Here is a 17,259-nt window from a genome sequence, read left to right as displayed (position 1 = left end):
CAATCATTTTAAGTGATCTGAAATGTCTTGGCAATATCAAGTTCATATCTGATCCTGAAAAGGGAGTTGCCAGTGACAGTTTCGCTTTTTTGAAGAAGTGCTCTAGGTATTTCTTCCCGGAATGAAGCTGCTTTGAAGACGGCAGCAGTCATTAGCTGTATAAAAAGAGCTCTCAAAGCAAGGGCAGGTTTTTGTTTGCTCTGAGAATCTAGCCTCCAGTAGAAAAAACAATACATATGCTTCCCTCTGATGCTGGAGAGAGGAAAAAATCATCTAAAAAATATTTCATTAGGTTGTCTTGTAGATCCAGCAGGGAGGAGGAGGGAAAAAAAAAGCTGGGTCTCTATCAAACACAAACCCTCAGTAAGAAAGATGAGCCTTGCACAGTGCTGTGAAGATCAGCTAAGCATACCCTGTGTTAAACCGAGCAAATTCCAAAGAGAAATTTCCATTGCAAAGGTTTTCACTGTTTCTCATGCGTTCCTGTCTAGAAATTGGCGCAGACGTTTCTGCTAACAATCAAGCACTGTGGCAGCGCAAAGACTGAAAAACTTCCAGAGACTGCTTGGTCTAATGGAGAAAAGATCCCTTGGTTGTATGCCTTCCAGCTCCTGAAGGCTTTGAGCTAGAAATTGTTTCTTCATCCTTCCCAGCAGCTTTACGTATACACAGAGCAGATGTGAGGTACTGGAGCTCTCCCTGGGAGTTCTCTTCCAGTGGACTTGTTTCCACAGCGTGGTCTCTATCTGCTGAACCTGGACGCCCGGTATGTCTCAACTCAGCTAGTGAAAACAGAGCTGAAAAAATGGAAGAAAAGAGCAGAAAATGGCTTCAAAGAGGGGAACTGCTGCGCATATTCTTGCTGGAGTTTGGTCACCTCCTCCTAACTGAAGACTGATGCAGGTGCAGTCACTGTTTTCTCAGTCTGAAGTCTGATTAGAAGATGTCAAGAAAACGGGCATCTTAGCCCTGGATGCACATTTCAACAAAATTAGTATTTAAAGACTAATAGTTATCACACTACTGTTATGATTTTTTGATTGGGGCAGTAAGGTTTTTAACTCCTTGTTGTGCAGGGCAGGGTAAGCTGAGAGGGGATCTGTTTTGCAGAAAAACCGTTTTCAATAGGGGGTGGGGATTCCAGGTGGCAATGGGATTCTTACCTGCTATGCGCGCACATTTTCCACATCATGTAGAGCTTCTCTTCCCCCATATCCTTGGAATACAGGACTCTATCCTAAAGAAATTCCATAATTCATCTAGTCGCATGATTTATTAGCTCCATATATGCCAACAGCTACCTTCCTTAGCGCAATGCTGGGAAGAAAAGTCAAAAAGTCGGTAGCAGGAAGGAACACAAGCGCCTAGTCGCACAGTGCCAGCTCCAGCTTCCTGGAGCCTCCAGCAGAGGCCCAGCAGCCAGGTTTCCAGCAGTCAAACAGCTGGGGTAGGAGGAGGAGCATTGCCAGACACTGCAGCTTGGAAGTCCATCCCATTAAGTTGTTGTAATAGCCCTGGGCGTTGTTGGCCCAACCTGAAACACACGCTCCCACATGATTTCTGGATGTGGTTTGTGAGTTAACACAGACTGAGGGCCTGGGGACAACAGGTAAGTTTGCTCGCAGTGATTGTTTGGACGGGTAAGAGTTTATTGGTACAGACAGAAAAACAATCCCCATTGCATTAAATTTGTACAAATAAAAGCAACAGGGCTGGGTACTGTTGTTGTGTGTCCACTTTTGATGTCATAGGTGCTGTAGCAGTATCAGAACCTAATAGCTTTATGTCTCTTGGTATCATGTTCGCTCGGAACTGTGATACCACTGTGTAATGACATCCCATCTGTCATCGTTAAAGAGAAACGATAAAATGATTGCTTGGACTACAGATTTTTCAATTCCATTACCTAGAAAATTGAAAGTCAGAGGCATGGCAAGAGTTGAAAATCTGTAGGTTTATAAGGAAATTCTTGCTACTGCATTTAACTGTGGCATGCTTGAAGGAAGCAGTTATACTGTCCCCCTAACAGAGATGCTGACAGTTACCATTATATCCCAGTACAGGAGACAGAGAGATGGGCCAGCAGGGAAGTTTTTTTTAAGGAACACATTTTGAAGATTAACAGAATGACAACATACGTCCAAAAATCAGTTCTCTAACAGAGTTGGGGAAGCAACAGGATAGACGCTAACTCAGTATTGAAGTCCTTTCTTACGGGATGTTATCAGACCATGCCATCGGACTGTTGTGTGTGAACCTATAATTTTATCCAGGTCCAGCAATATTATATATGCAGGTCAAGTGTCTTTAATAGTGCCAGTAAAATATGTAATGCGATACATAAATACTGAAACATGCATGTGAAAACATAGAACTTGAAAGTCCTGCTGTGCGAACAGTATCCAGATGTGAGTTGTGCTATTAAAAAGAGGGTTATTTAAAATAGTAAGAATAACAGAGTGGTGTCTTCAGCTATCTCATTATCTTAGAAGATTTGAGAACAGACTCAGCAGCTGTTTTTATATGAAACTGTATTTTGTATGATGGAATACAGGAGAGAAGAAGGATTGGAACTTTGTGGTTACCTGATTTTTAAATGACTGGGAAATGGGAAATGCCATACTATTTGTTCGGATATAGTTATTGACAGACATGGAAGGATTTGTTGTTAAACTAGAGAGAACTATTTTCCCTAAGTACTAAATATCAGCTGTAATGTAGAAAAGAGGATTTTTCAGTTTATTTTGCTGCTTGTTAAATAAAAGGTCTTCCTCTAATCAAGTTATCTCGTCCATTTCTTGCTCAAATCTTACACCATTGTCAGAAGGTTATTGTTATTGTCTGACTTTAGAAAACAATTAGAGAAATGGTTTCTCTCATGTTTCTTTCTCCATCACTTATTTATCATAAAAGCACGGTCTGTGCAAACTTTGATCATATACTCAACATCCTTTTTTATTATAAATAGACAGATTCCTCTTTAGCCCTAGTTTAGCCTAATTTTTTTTCCTGTTTGTTGATCTTAAATGCTCAGTTTCCTCACCCTTCTGCCTTTTGCTCTCCTCTTCCTCCTGAGTCTTCTAATTTTCATCCATCCACACACTTTCCAGGTAACGTACTGTACATAAGAAACATAAAAATATTCATAAGTGACACTGAGATAAATACTTTCATCCATTTCTGAATTGCCTTGGCTATAACACAAATTTTATTTTGTTTGTTAGAATGTTATGGAACAGTTCAATCCGGGACTGCGGAATTTAATAAATCTGGGGAAGAATTATGAAAAAGCTGTTAATGGTAAGTCTTTTGGGTGTTAACTTTAGAAACAATATTTAATTTTAATTTAATTAATTTTCATATTGGATGTGAGGATTGTGTAAAAGCTTAAATTCCAAGTTGAACTTGCATTTATAAAACAAACTAAAAATCACAAACACTTCAGCGTATGTACCTCTTCTACCTCCTCTTTTTTTTTTTTTCTTTAATTTCGGAGGGGAAACAGGATTTTGGCCAAGTTCAAACACTGTCCTGCAGAAGCTGCATCCCAAACACATAGGCACTGAGCTACTGAAAAAAATTCTTTTAAAAAGTATGAATAACACATATTAGAATCATAATATAAATTGAAGAAACAGTTATTCAAGATAGATATTGGGGTTTTTCCTCCTGGAAATACCTTCCAGATATACTTCACGATTTTAGATTTGTTCCTGCTCACCTGTACACGTGTCAGTGTATGAGTAAGTATGCCTATTAACAGAACAACATGAATGAGTAAGAGTTGCAGGAGTGGATTCAATTTTTTCTTAACCATACTAAATCTGATGGCATCTTTCTAATGGACTCAAAATCACAATCAGAAAATTTGAATCTAAGGGCACAGTTTTTCAGACTTTATAATGTGTTTGTTTACTTCCATCATTGACTTAAGAGAAACTATTTATGTAAGAATTGTTTTCCAAGACTGGGCCCTAGATTCCCAAAGCTTATATTGTAGGACCTGTTAGAGCTTGCTCTATTTCACTTATGCAGACCTGTTGAGCTGCTTGATACCATATTAAAGCAATGTAAAATGTCTCCAAATTTGCCTCATTAAAGTCTGTGACACGTATTTCCCTACATGTAATCTAGCACTCTGAGAAATGTGATACTGCAGAAGTAGTGCATAGCCAAATAGTCACTGAAATATCTCTTCATGCAAATTTTAGACAAGGCTTGAGACAAAGATAAAAAACAAAGCCTGCTGGAGATGAAAATAAGGAAATGTTGACTTAGTTGCAGTACCTCACCTTACCTGATTCATTAGCAAATGCAGTTTATGGATTATAGCTAGTACCAGAAATAATATGTTTGTCTGGAAAAAAAAAATTATAGCAGTTGTCAAGAGTTGCTTTTTTTTTTTTTTTTTTTTTTGTACTGTACTATTGGTACATTATGTTGTGTCTTTTGTCTTCTTAAAATTCAATTTGTTATCAGTAATTCACAGTATAGCTGTGCCCAGCAACACTGGAGAGAGTCTGATAGGCATTGTGTTTTACAAAATTTGCATTTAAGACTGGTTGATAAAGCTTTTCTAGTATGAATGCTTAATTTCACATGAGTAAATGTTTGCAACATTGCAGCAACTGTTGAGAAAGTGTTAGTCATCTTTGGGCTCTCATAAATCATTAATCTTTACTCCATAAATTCTGAGTGGTATAAATAGATCTTCAACAAGGAGTAAATATCCTGTTGCTAAACAGCCAAACATTTTGCAGCTTTCCAAACAAGTCAGAGTGGTCTGACAAAGAATACAGAGCTTCCAAAACTTCTATTGGATTTATAATGCGTCTTTGTGCATTTTGAGGCTAAGGGGTCAAACCTCCTTTTCTGCACAACTACCGTTTACTAGCTGTAGTACTAATGAAGATACTATACAGATGGAGTTCTTGATTTAGCTTGATAAACACAGGTAAAAAAAATCACGTTTTCTTCCTTTCTTAGTGACTACACTAGGAGGTAAGATTGACTTGGGGCTATCTGAGAAGGCATTAGATAGGCAGAGTTGAAATGACACAAGCTTTTCATAAACATGTGGCAGACTGCTCCATCAGTAGCACCAACATAGTTGGTGGTGCTATTTTTTTTTCCTAAACTTTTTTTTTTTTTTTTTCCAACAGCTTTATCTGTACCAGGGAGTTTTGCTATGTCCTGGTACTAAACCAACCCACTGATGCTGATTGCTCCTGGGTTTATGTGAAAGTTGGAACTAAAGACTACAGCTTTGCTGATACACTTTGATGTCCTGTCTTTCTGTCACCTGGTTTCACAAACTAGGAGGTAGCACAGGGACTTCAGTAACTTCTTCCAGCAGCAGGATTTCCTTTTTGCCATGCAATGCTCTCTTTCTTTGTGTCCTGGATTCCAAAATTTCATAAGATCATAGATTAATGAAAATATAAAATCTTTCCATATTTTTAATTTTTTTTTTTCTTCCCTATAAGCTATGGTAGTGGCTGGAAGAGCATATTATGATAGTCTTGCAAAGATTGGTGATATATCAGCTGATTCTCCTGTTTCTAAAGAATTAGGTAAGTGATTTTTTTTTTTTAATATTTTATAACCAAAACTTATTTTTTGTTTTCCTACTGACACTTCACAGAACTAATGTGAAGTACAAAAGTATTAGAAAAAGAGCATTTTACTCTTTAATAATGCATAGATGGAAGGAATTAGATCACCTTAAAATGTATTTTTTTCTAAGGAAACATGCTATTTTCATCAAAAATGTCAGTAAAAGTTCTCAGATATATTATATTAATATTCTAGTTGAGCTTTTGAATGAGGAACTGTAGAGTAAAATATATAATTTAGTCTATCAGTAGCCATTTACATTAATGTAAAATTAATCCAAATTATGTACTTTCCTGAAAATAATTTCTGAATTTTTCAAAGACTGTCGTCAGCACTGCATCTTGTATTCCTTTGGCTAGCATTGAAATGATATTGCTCAGTCTACAAAAGTGAAGTTTTCATCAAAGTACTTATAGTATTTCTGACAAAAATATAACAAAAAAAAAGCAAAAAAAAAAAAGCTATGCTGCAAAGAGGAAACATTGTTTAAAGGCTTGATTTGCTTTTTGACTAAAATAACGGGATAAAGTGTCTTTCGATTATGGGCAATCTTTACTTTTGATTATGGGCAATGTAGGACTCTTTCATTGGTATAATGTGCATCTGCTGCTGTAACTAACTTGGAATAGTATGCAAATTTAGCTGATTAAAAGGAATGGTTTTAGTAATTTTTTCTTAGTGATTCTCTTGAAGGTGATTTGAGGGAAAGACTCTCCTTGAATGGTGACCACAGGTTTCTATGCACCTGCATATATTTTTCATTTGTTCTGAAACCTCTTCTGTGTGTTAACATTCTGTGTTCAAAGCTGGGAGCGGCAGAACAGCAAACAGTACAAAGCAAACAGTCCGAGGGTAGTTACTTTCTGTATTTGCTTTGCAAGTTGTTTACAGGAAACAGAGTTGCTAGTTTTAAACCATAGAACAAAAGTATGAGAAAGTTAGAAGTATCAACCATTCAGTCTTATAAAAATGTCAACAAAAGCATAGTTATGATTTTTGTAATCAAGCAGTGGGTCAAATACATAGAAGTAATCTATTTGTTGAACTTTGTATTGACTGTGGGATGTTATCTGCATGTTTGAAAATATCATTGGGTAGTCTCGAGCTAAATTCTGTTTCTTCCCTACTACAGGGGCATTACAGAACTGTGCTTGAAAATAGATTTTTGGTTTAATTATAAATTCTTTCATGCAGTTAAAAACATTTTTCTAGACACACTGAGAAAGTATTGCCTTCTTCAGGCTCAGGTGTCTAGCACTGTATTCTGTTCATCTTCTACTTAAACTGGTACTGCAATAAAAATCTTCCTAAGGAAGACAGCAACTCTGGATTTCTTCCAGCATACTTTCTGATAGAATACTTAAATTAGTGAACATTGGAAAAGCCAAGATAATGTGGTTACACATCTGTGACAGATTAGTTACATTTTCTTAACTTTCTTGATAGTTCTGAAGCTGGACAATGATACTGAGCTATTTAGAAAAGGATACACCCCAGACAGCTGTAAAAGCATCTTTCCTTAAAACAAAAACCCATACTGGACAGCTCTTACCTTTTTGTATTTTAGAAATACTAAGAGAGATGCTAGGCAGTATTGGATGTGTAAAGACTAGATCAAACTTTGCTGTGATGCACTCCTTTGAGGACTCTATTAACCCTAGCAGAGTTACCACAGGCTCAGCGCACTGCAGAATTGTCTCCCAAGAGTTCCTTTAGATTTGCCAAAATGTGTGTTATCAACTACCAACAGCTCTATCACGCATAATGCTTCAGGCACCCTTGCCAAAACAGAGTTCAGCAGTCATCAGTTTGGTTTTATGACCTACCTGTGACCTGCCTTACAGGACTGTATTCTCTTGAGAATGAAGTGAGCTGACACTGGCTTGGTTTACAAGAGCAGCAATCTACAGGTGACTGGCAAAGAAGCAGAGAGCAGCAATTTCCATAATTTTATGCGTGCACGTTATCTGTATCCACATCTGATGCTCTGATATTTCCGTAACCTCTTACCTTGCCCTGGTTTTAAACTGCATTACGCCTCTTTCTATATCCTATATTAGTTGAAATCAATAGCAGTAATCCCACAGATGTCGGTAGGGGGATCATGATATTTTGAGTATATAAAACATCATCCTGGCTGCTCACAATGAATTAGATAAACCAACAATGACAAGAGCTACGTGTTTTAGAATGCTTTAATTTTGAGCATGAGTTGAGCTCCTGTGGTCTGGATTTTCGGTGTTAAGGGCTTTGGACAGCCAGCAAATTTAAACGTTTTAATTTGAGTAATAAAAATTGAAACATCCAAAGTAAGTATTGAAACTAATACAGCCAGTCTGTCTGAAAACAAACAAAAGAACCCTGTGACTTATCTATTTAATCAAAATCAGGTCAATTGGTGTATGGATGGCAAGGCTTTACAGAAATTACCTTTTTTTTTTCAGAAATCCATGGTGTTGTTTTTTTACCTCACTGTGTCAACTACAGCAGAAATGAAGGGAAAGCAGATCATCAAATTATTTTTGACTCAACTTAAATGTAGACGCTTCCTGCATTGACTTTGTGTTTACAGCAGAAAAGTACCACTCACTAGGTACTTTTTGGCTGTAAAATGAGATACTAGAACAGGATTCCCCCCTTTTGCATAGCAGCCTGTGTTTTTTGCAGATACACTTCATATTAACATCAGCGTTCTGAAGACTGAACTGGACAATAAGGCAGGAATCAATGTTTCAGCTCTTCTCTGTAGCAATGTCACCTCCAGCAGTGTCAGATGAAAAATAATGTATTATTCTTAACTCAGTCATGTTGCATTAAACTTCTTTCACTTAATTACAAAAGACTACAAGGCTTAGACGGCTAAAATACAGTATTATTTCTAATTTATGGATAATGTTTACTGGAAGATTATACTGAGTCATTTTACAGTTCAAACCCAAACCTGCTGGGTGACCTAGAGTATATTTACTGCCAAGTGTGATGTAAAGATTTGTATCAAAAACACAGTCAATCTTTCCTTCTCATAAGGAAACACAGAACACGTTCTCCCTGTAACGAGACAGTAAAATGGAGAGTGCTTTCTTCCCTCTTCTGTTCCCATCTCGGTCTATGGAAATGAGAATGAAATGGAAATCCGGATATTCCAGATGATTCAGAGCTTTTGTACTAAGTATCTATATCTTTCAAGTCTAGCTAAAGCTCTCTGAAATATTTTAATACAGAATAATTTAATACGAGTAAGTTGAGGAAGCAAATGAATAATGCATTCCTAATACAATTCTGATAAATAAGGTATAAGTGTATTTAGGTTGACTTCCTTTCTAATTTTGTATTTTCCTAAATTTCTAAGCTTGTAGTCCCTCAGAATTAGCTACAAGAACTATACACATGCATGTTATATTCCTAAATTCAAGTTATTTTCCAATATGGAATTTTCATGTCTTTCTTTTCTAGGAACCTTTTCTAAATCACACCAGGAATTAAACATAGCAAACAAGAAACTGCTCATTTAAAAATGTAGTTTCATGCTATTTAAATTACAGCGTATCATAAAATTTCAAGTTTCAATAATGCACTAAAATTCACATGTATACATTAGCACTGTATCAGCATTAAAGATACAAACTTTCATGATGGTAATCTTATCTTACCCAAAATACAGGTTTATGAGGTTTTATCTAATGGATTTTTTAGTGCTTATAATTTTAATAAACTCTCTATTCTAATAATGTAGGTTGTCTTTTCACGCTTTCTCAAGGAATCAGGAAGTTTTCCTGCACGTTCATTGAATACTTCTCATGTTTTCCCAACTATCCCCTTGTAGGTACAATAAATGGCAGCTGCTAAATGTGTTTATAGTACTGTGGGTATGAAGTCCCAATTTGGTTGTTGTGTGGCAACTGTATCTATAGCAGTCACCCACAGTTATATTACGGGTCTGTACATAGAGCTTATTGCTCAAGAACTAATAAGTGTGAACTGTTCACTGCTGCTCATGCAACAGGTAGACAGATCGTAAGAAAAATACTGTATTGTATGGTCTTGACCTGTGGAACTGAATTGCAGAAATTTGTGGCAAAAGGAAAAGCAGAGACAAAAACCTCTTTTCTATTCTACCTAAACTGTTAGTTTATTTAAAGATTAGTCTGTGTCATAAGCTTACTGTTTTTATAGTCTCATTCTGTTAAAACTTATCTGGAAACAGGTATGCAAAGCTATTGCTCACCTACAATCTGAAACTTAAGAATTCGTTAAAAACAGGGGTTTTGTTTGTTTGGTTTTAGGAGAAGTTTTCAGGTTAAAAACCACTGCAGATAATTTACAGAACCAAGTACTGGGCAGAAAGATTGCTCTGTGCTGTGCCAGTCACAAGGCTGGGGAAGGGAGCCCCTTACGGTGCAAACAGTAAGTGGAATGCTTGACCGAGGAGAGCCCTGAACTTGATGTTCTGCTTGGGCACAAAAGGCATTGACAGTCCTTCTAAAAGGGCTAAAAGACAACACTTGAACATGTCCACATAATGTAATTTTAAAGGTCTCCAAAACTTTGTCATGCTTTAAGTACAAAACATCCACTGAAGTGATACAGTAATATAGTAATTACACATAATAATACTATGACGTGGATAACTCAGGGCAGGAGTTCTCTATATAAACTTTTTTTTTTTTTTTGAAAGTCCTTATTCTTCTGTTAGTCAAATGCCTATAGTTACTGGGGTAACTGCGGATCAGTTTGAGAGTCATGACTGATAACCACAGGTGAGCTGAGAAAATAAGCTAGTGAGTGGTGAATATGCCTACAATGCATCCAATAGTGAGCATTTCTTATCTGTTTGAATGGACTAAAAATTAACAGGATCATATAATTCTTTTGGTAACTGTTTTCTAGTTTTTCAAAGCAAACTAACAGTAATTTGATAATAATATAAATCTAATAATAACATAGTTAAGTTAAGTCTGTAGTGAACACTGTCTAATTTTATTTTATTTTCTAAGTGATAACTACTTCATTTTACATATTCAGATAAGAGAAACCCAGTGAACTTTTCTCCACTTCCTTACTTCAATTTGTAGAGAATTTTGATGTGAGAATCTGTGAGCTTAGTGACCAGTTAATACAGGGAAAAAAAAAATCGGAATTGAATGGGAAAACTTTTATTTTACTAAAAAGTATGTATCTTCTGGCTGAAAAATTTCTATTCAGACTGTAATGTAATGTAATACCATCTTTCTAAAGCACTATCTTGCAAGTAATTGTCATTCAAAACTCTTTTTCCTTCCTTATTAATAAGCAACATGGCCATTTGAGCCTGTACTATCTCTCGCTACTTCTGCAATACAGCACTTCAGCATTGCTCTCACTATTGAGAAAGCCAAGCAGAAAAACAGAAAATCTAACAATTTAGGATAAATGTAGCTAGTTGCCCATAAATTTAAAAACAAAACTAAAAAGGGGGGCAGAGGGAGCAGTGGAGGGAAGAGTTGTTGGCTTGCTTTAGCATATAAACTGACCCGTTCAGCTGGACTCTTGTCTCAGTTGTCTTCGAAAGATGACACCTAGCACGCTTTCCCTCACTGGCCTGTGTAATCTAAAGAAAAGATCTGTCATCTTGTCCCATCTTACTTACTGCATCGGTGTCGTCTCCTCTATAGTATAAATGTTCTACTTTTAGAATAGATTCTGTTGGATAGAAAGGCAAGTGAAGTGTGCCAGCAACTACAGAACCTCTTTAGCACTTCATCTTGTGGAAACTTCTGGGAAACTAGCTTAGAGGTTACAGTTGAAGCAGTCGGGATATCAGGCCAGCTTTTCCTATGGAGCATTAATAAAACACTCTTCTATATTTATAATGAAACGGAATTGGAAGAAGCGACTGAATTCTTATAAAAAGAAAATGTCTTGAATATGAAACACAAAGTAGTTTTCTGTTTCTCAGGAGTGAAGTTTTATGTCTTCTAATTTTGTGGTAACATTAAGTCTCAATGCTACATAGACCTCCAATAGTAAGCTAGGAGGAGATGAGCCAGCCTTTCTAGATATATTTCTACTGATGGAAACAGAAGCTGAGTTAGTGGAAACTTCCCGCTAGTCATAGTTCTACTTTTCCAGGTCATTTATAAAGTTAAACCAAGCCAAACATTCTGATTGACAATTTTTTTCCTCTAGAATTGGTACTGTGGCTTTTGATGCTCAGTATTCTGCATGTAAACTTTTGATGTCTGGTGAAGGAAAGCAAAACAAAGAAAAAGAAAACCTTCAGTCTTAAATTCTTAAACACAAACAACTCCATATCACCTAGTAAGCTGCCTGCCCATGTATTGCAGAGCTATTGGAAGCTGTATGTGTTCACTGATTTATAAATCGAATCAACTATTCAGATACTCATAAACATTCCCTGCCAATGGCCTGGTAAAAACTCCTGCAAGTCAAGGTGTTCATAAGTCAAAAAAAGAAAGGCAAGAGACACCTGTTTTCCTGTTGCTATCCAGAACCATAATTAACAAAAAAATCACAAAGCAATAAATAATCAGTGAGGAGGAGGAGTCTCTTTTCTGAAGTTCTACAATCCTTCTCTGCTAAAATATGATCCTGCCAAGAGAAGGAGTGAACAAGAGGTGTGTACGTTAGTACATATAGAGAATGTAAATACTTAAAAACAGATATTGGGGCTTGTTCTTGTAAGATTAAAAAACAGAAGTTTGTTCTATCGCATCATTCTAGTTGTAAGGTACAACAACTTAAAGCTAAGGTGCAAATTTTCTGGTTCTGGAAATGGCTGAGGGGAGTAACAGAATATGGAAACACAAAAATTTCTTTGAACAATTGCAGGGTGCTAGTTGCAGAATAATACTAGCCCCAGAGAAGAAAAGACAACGGACACAGATATGACTTAAATGATATTTTTCAGATTGAATTCTAGACGATCTCAAGGTAATCGTTCATATTGCTCAGATAATTTCAGTATTTTTGTATTTTTTCCTACAGCAACCTGTAAACTGAAGCTGATTCTGGTATTTGATTTATATTCAAAATAAAAGTGGGTGTGCACTTACTTGATATCATCATGCAGTGCTTCAGAGGTCTAAGAAAATAGGGAAAATACCTTGAAGGGCATTCTTGAAGATACCTGACTACCAGAACAGTTAAATTTCACATGAGCCTCACTGGTAGCACAGAGATCTTTCATCTTGCAATGAATTGCAACATGTACATGCAACACTTACTTGATTGTGTCTTGCTTTTATGTAGAAAAGAGTAGTTCTAAAGTGAGAGAATGTGTGTTCTGTGCATAGTAGGTACCTGTTCCCTGGCAGCACTCCTAACTTACCCAGACACGATACAATCGCAAGATACTGGGGCTGGTGCAGGCAGGGGGCTGTTCTCTCAGCTGATGCTAAGCAATCAGTTTTTCTTCACTGTCTCTACCCCCAGGTATGTCTGTTGGCAGGAAAAATAAAAATAAAAAGCCCTGAGAGCCTGTGTAGAGGCTTCTTTCTGTCTACTCCAGTGCAGAAATGGATGGAAAATAGAAAGTGAATGTCATCATTGCAATGAAAACTGCATCATGCATGTAACTAGCTTGTAAATCCTTTAACCAAAGGTCTACCTGTATTTTCTCTGTACAGTCAGCTCTTACTAATTATTTGTTAAACAACAACAAAAAAATCCAGCATCAGTGGTAGATGTCATTAACATTCCTAAGGAAAAAAAAACATCTGCCTTGAAATTCCAAGAGAAAAACTTTTGTCAAAACTGTAAGCTGCATTTGCATTTGGATTGTAAGCTGGATTTCATTTTTATTTTTTTTTCAAACTGGCTGTTTCAAATTGATGTGATTAAAAAAAATGCTGTGACTACTTGCACTTTATTGAATTTCATGTAGCATTTACAATGACAATTTAAGTATTTATCCTTTTTGTTAGTACTGGAAACCCATAAAGAGCCTCCGTTTTTGTTGGTTAGTATAATTTTCTTGTTCCAGTCCTGCTGAAAAACAGAGATTAGCTCTGTTGTATGATCTTCCCTAACTAATCTGCCTAAAAACAGCAGGGCGACATACAGGCAAGTTCAGGCCTGTGGCTGCACTCTAACTTATTTTCTTTGCACCTGACTTGCATGAGGATTAGAAGCTACTTGTTCAACACCATTGCAGAGCTCAAATATAAAAACTGTGTATATAAGGTTTTCAAGGCCCTATGAAAGATCAGTCAGTGTAGCACATACCTTAATATATTGTGTTTTTTTACATATGGGTAAAAAAGAAATGCCTCCAGCAGTTTTTAAATATATTAGTAATGGAGTAACAGGTGGAAAAACAAGTTTGCCATTTTTCATGCATTATTTATGTGGCATGTGCTTTTCCTTTCCTTTTTTTTAATATGAAATATAGTTACCATGCTTACTAATCATCTGAAACAATATAAATATTTCATGTTAATTAACATATGATCAATGATATAGTAGGTTTAAAAAAATTTAATCTGATTTTTTTTTTTGACTGAGAGATCAAAACAGTTTGGGAGAAAAAAAGGCAATTAGACTAGCAGACTGGAATTTGCTAAAACTGGAGTAAACTCACACTTCTCTTTAAAATAATATAAGCTATTTTTTGGTTGTTGTTCTGTTTAAAATCCTAAAATAGGAGCATCTCACCACAAACAAACTCCAAGGAACTGGAAATTGTAATAATCTTGATAATCTCTTATGTATTCACTCCAGTAAATTCTTAAGTGGGAATGGCTAATTTATGAACAGTTTATTGCCTACAATGTAGCACGTAGTGCATGATATGCATTTTGTAGTACTTTTTAAAATCATTTGTACTAAAGCCAAAGTATTTGGCATTAATTTTAGACTAAATATACTTTAAAATAAGTTAATACCTGGGTTTATCTTAATATGACTTTATAAAAAGGTCATAGACTGAAGTATACAGAGCTGAAAAGTTCTGTATCTTTTAATACTTAATAATGCCATAGTTAAAGAATAATAATAATTTTAAATTATTTTTATTTTTTATCTATGTGTTAGGAAAGTACTTCATTATGGAGTTTTATCCTTTTTTGTTTTACATGATCAACAATGTTTTAAGACAAGGAAAAGATAAATGCATAGTTTAGATCCTGATCTACAAAAGAAAATGGTATAAATAGTAGGTGCTAGGCTAATAAGTAAAAGCAAATTATGCTCTATGCCTTGACTGTCTATGAAATGGGGAAAGGATTTTTGAATAGCAGGAGTCTTTGATTATACTCCTCACATGGAGAACAGCATGTCGTCTAACATGGTAAGTGTCAAAGAGAGCATTGCCAAGTGTGTGCTCTAACAAAGCTTATTCCAAAGAACATAGATAAGCTGCTGAGTGTTGGTGGTTAGGCTTTTTGTTTTTTTTTTCTCCCTTTAGAAACACAAATTCATTTTGGGTAAAATCCTAGCCAACCTTTTATAAATGCTCCTGACTGCATTTTCCCAGCCAGCTCCACCAGGTAGTACGCCTGTGGTGGTTCATTACCACCGAGAAGACAGAAGTCTTGGAGAAGGTGGTGGGCACCGTTGAGTTGTTGCCAGCAGTGCAGCGTATGCCACTAGCAGCGTGCTGTGCTGTGGGGCTGGAGGCGTGCTAGGAGAGGATGAGCAACAGACACTGGCACTGGCAGCCTGCTACCAGCAACCTTTTTTTTTCCCCTCTTCTTTTTTATCCTGATGCTATTCAGTTTTGGCACAGAGGGAACACGCTGTCAAATGCATATATATTTGTATGCATATGCTATATATATATCTATCTATATATGTACAAAGATGCACATAAAAAAGCTAATACTCCAGGAAGCATAGAACCAAACCTAGTGTGCAGCATTGGTTGTAAAGGTACAATGGTAAAAGATATTTTTCTTCCAACAGAAGAAAGTGTGCTGTAGCTAGAAAGCAGTCTCTGCTGATCAAAACAGCTCTGGACTCCTGTTGAATAACATTGCCTATGATGGAGCTGGAAAGAAGCTGTTTGACTGGATAAAAACAGAGATTGTATTCCCTCCACCCCTTTTTTGTTCTCCTTGATTATAACTTTAAGCAACTGCAAATTTCACTTTCATCAAACATACATTAAAAGCTACATGCTTCCCTCGTCAGTAGCCTTGTGAGGAACACAGGCAGTGAAGTCCGACGAAAAGGAGAAAGAGCAGCATGAGTTTATCACCACCTAATAACATTGGAGCCCAAATCAATAAATTAGCAAGTGTCTTGTATAATCGTAGTTGTTGCTTATTGTTTTGGGCTGGAATGGAACCATGATACTTAGGCGTCTTCCAGGCTCTTTGGAACTTTGGAAGGTTTTCTCTCTTCTGTATCGATCAGACTTTATCTAAAAGGGTTTTAAGCAACTGGAAGTAAGGTAGCTTTTGGGAAGAAAAACAGGTGATCAAACAGAGCTATGGAGAAATTCAAACTTCTCAACTGAAACCATTAAATCTGTTTCAGATAATTACCTAAAATATTGTGGGTTGTGTAACTTGAGCTAATCTCAGAGGAAAAATGATGCTTTAAAAGCAACTTCATATAAAATGCTTAAATAGTTAAAGGGGTGATAAAAGAATGAGATTGCATTCTAAATGAATATTTGCTGCAGTTTATTTTGTGTTGGAGCCTGGTGTAGACAACTCTGACAACACTAGATGTTAAGAGGGCTGCATTTTTGCTGCGTGAACTTGCCATAGCTGAAATGAGAAGCAAGGCTGTTCTGTGCCCAGCATACTATTGACTAAGATGGCATTAATTTATTATTAACTTCAGATATAGTAGGAGCCATTGAATTAAGAAAACAACAAAAATATTTTTGGAAAGTGTTTTCATATGTTTTCTGACTTTATCGGGAGGGGAGAACGCCTACCCGTATAAGAAGTCATATTCCTATTCTGCACTCAGAACAGGGCATATGCCTATTCACAGTAGTCTGACCGAATGGACAATGATGTTGACAAATTGATAACACATTCAAAAGATTGTAATGTGAGCTGCCTGTGATAAAACTGTCAGGGATCTGTTTGGTCAAAAAGCCAGTTCAGTGGGATAAGCGTGGACGTTCAGCATGCAGCAGACTGATACGAACTCCATTACCTCCCCTGAGCTGGGTTTCTGAAGGGCTAGACTTTCCGAGGTGGTACAGTTCCAGAGTTAGGTTTTGGCTTTGCAGTTATTTTATATCTGCTATGGCTTTCTGGAAAAGAAAATATTTTTTAATAATTGATTTTTTAAAATGTATGCTTTACCCAACAAGTTTCCAAAATTTGTTTTAACTGTATTCCTCTCGCGTATAGATTTTATTCATATTACTTATGTGCTGTTCTAGCAAAACATAACTGTCCATTCAGAAGTGCTGTTTTGGGATAGTTGGATCTAGCACGTATAAGGGACTTCAAATACTTTATTATACTCTGAAATCTCTTCCCTGTTTCTCGGCTGCAGGTTTTGTTCTTCTTATTCTTCCCCTTCACCTTCTGCAGTCACCTTCATAAAATGGCATTGAATGGTCATGTGTCAACGCTGTTTTATAAAATGAACTACAGAGAGATTTACTCCTTGCTTCCTATTTCATGTTCACTCATGCAGTAAGGAAAGGCAGACTTGACCTAGTCCTACTGATTTATG

The 17,259-nt window shown here is 36.5% G+C and overlaps 1 protein-coding gene across 2 annotated transcripts in view; it reads left to right on the top strand.

The window, feature by feature from the left end:
• BAIAP2L1 (BAR/IMD domain containing adaptor protein 2 like 1) overlaps positions 1-17,259 on the top strand; it is a 39,836-nt gene that overhangs the window by 5,068 nt on the left and 17,509 nt on the right. Inside the window, exons 2-3 of one of the 2 annotated variants that reach the window (XM_005020048.6) lie at positions 3,225-3,300; positions 5,487-5,573. In XM_005020048.6, the coding sequence (XP_005020105.1) occupies positions 3,225-3,300; positions 5,487-5,573 (163 nt within the window). The remainder of the gene's footprint in view (positions 1-3,224; positions 3,301-5,486; positions 5,574-17,259) is intronic. The other variant, XM_072023782.1, reaches the window with a different exon arrangement.

The sequence above is a fragment of the Anas platyrhynchos genome, chromosome 15 (assembly GCF_047663525.1).
Source record: "Anas platyrhynchos isolate ZD024472 breed Pekin duck chromosome 15, IASCAAS_PekinDuck_T2T, whole genome shotgun sequence".
NCBI lineage: Eukaryota > Metazoa > Chordata > Aves > Anseriformes > Anatidae > Anas > Anas platyrhynchos.
Note: the sequence above shows the minus strand (reverse complement) of the source record. Positions and strands in the feature narration are given on the sequence as shown.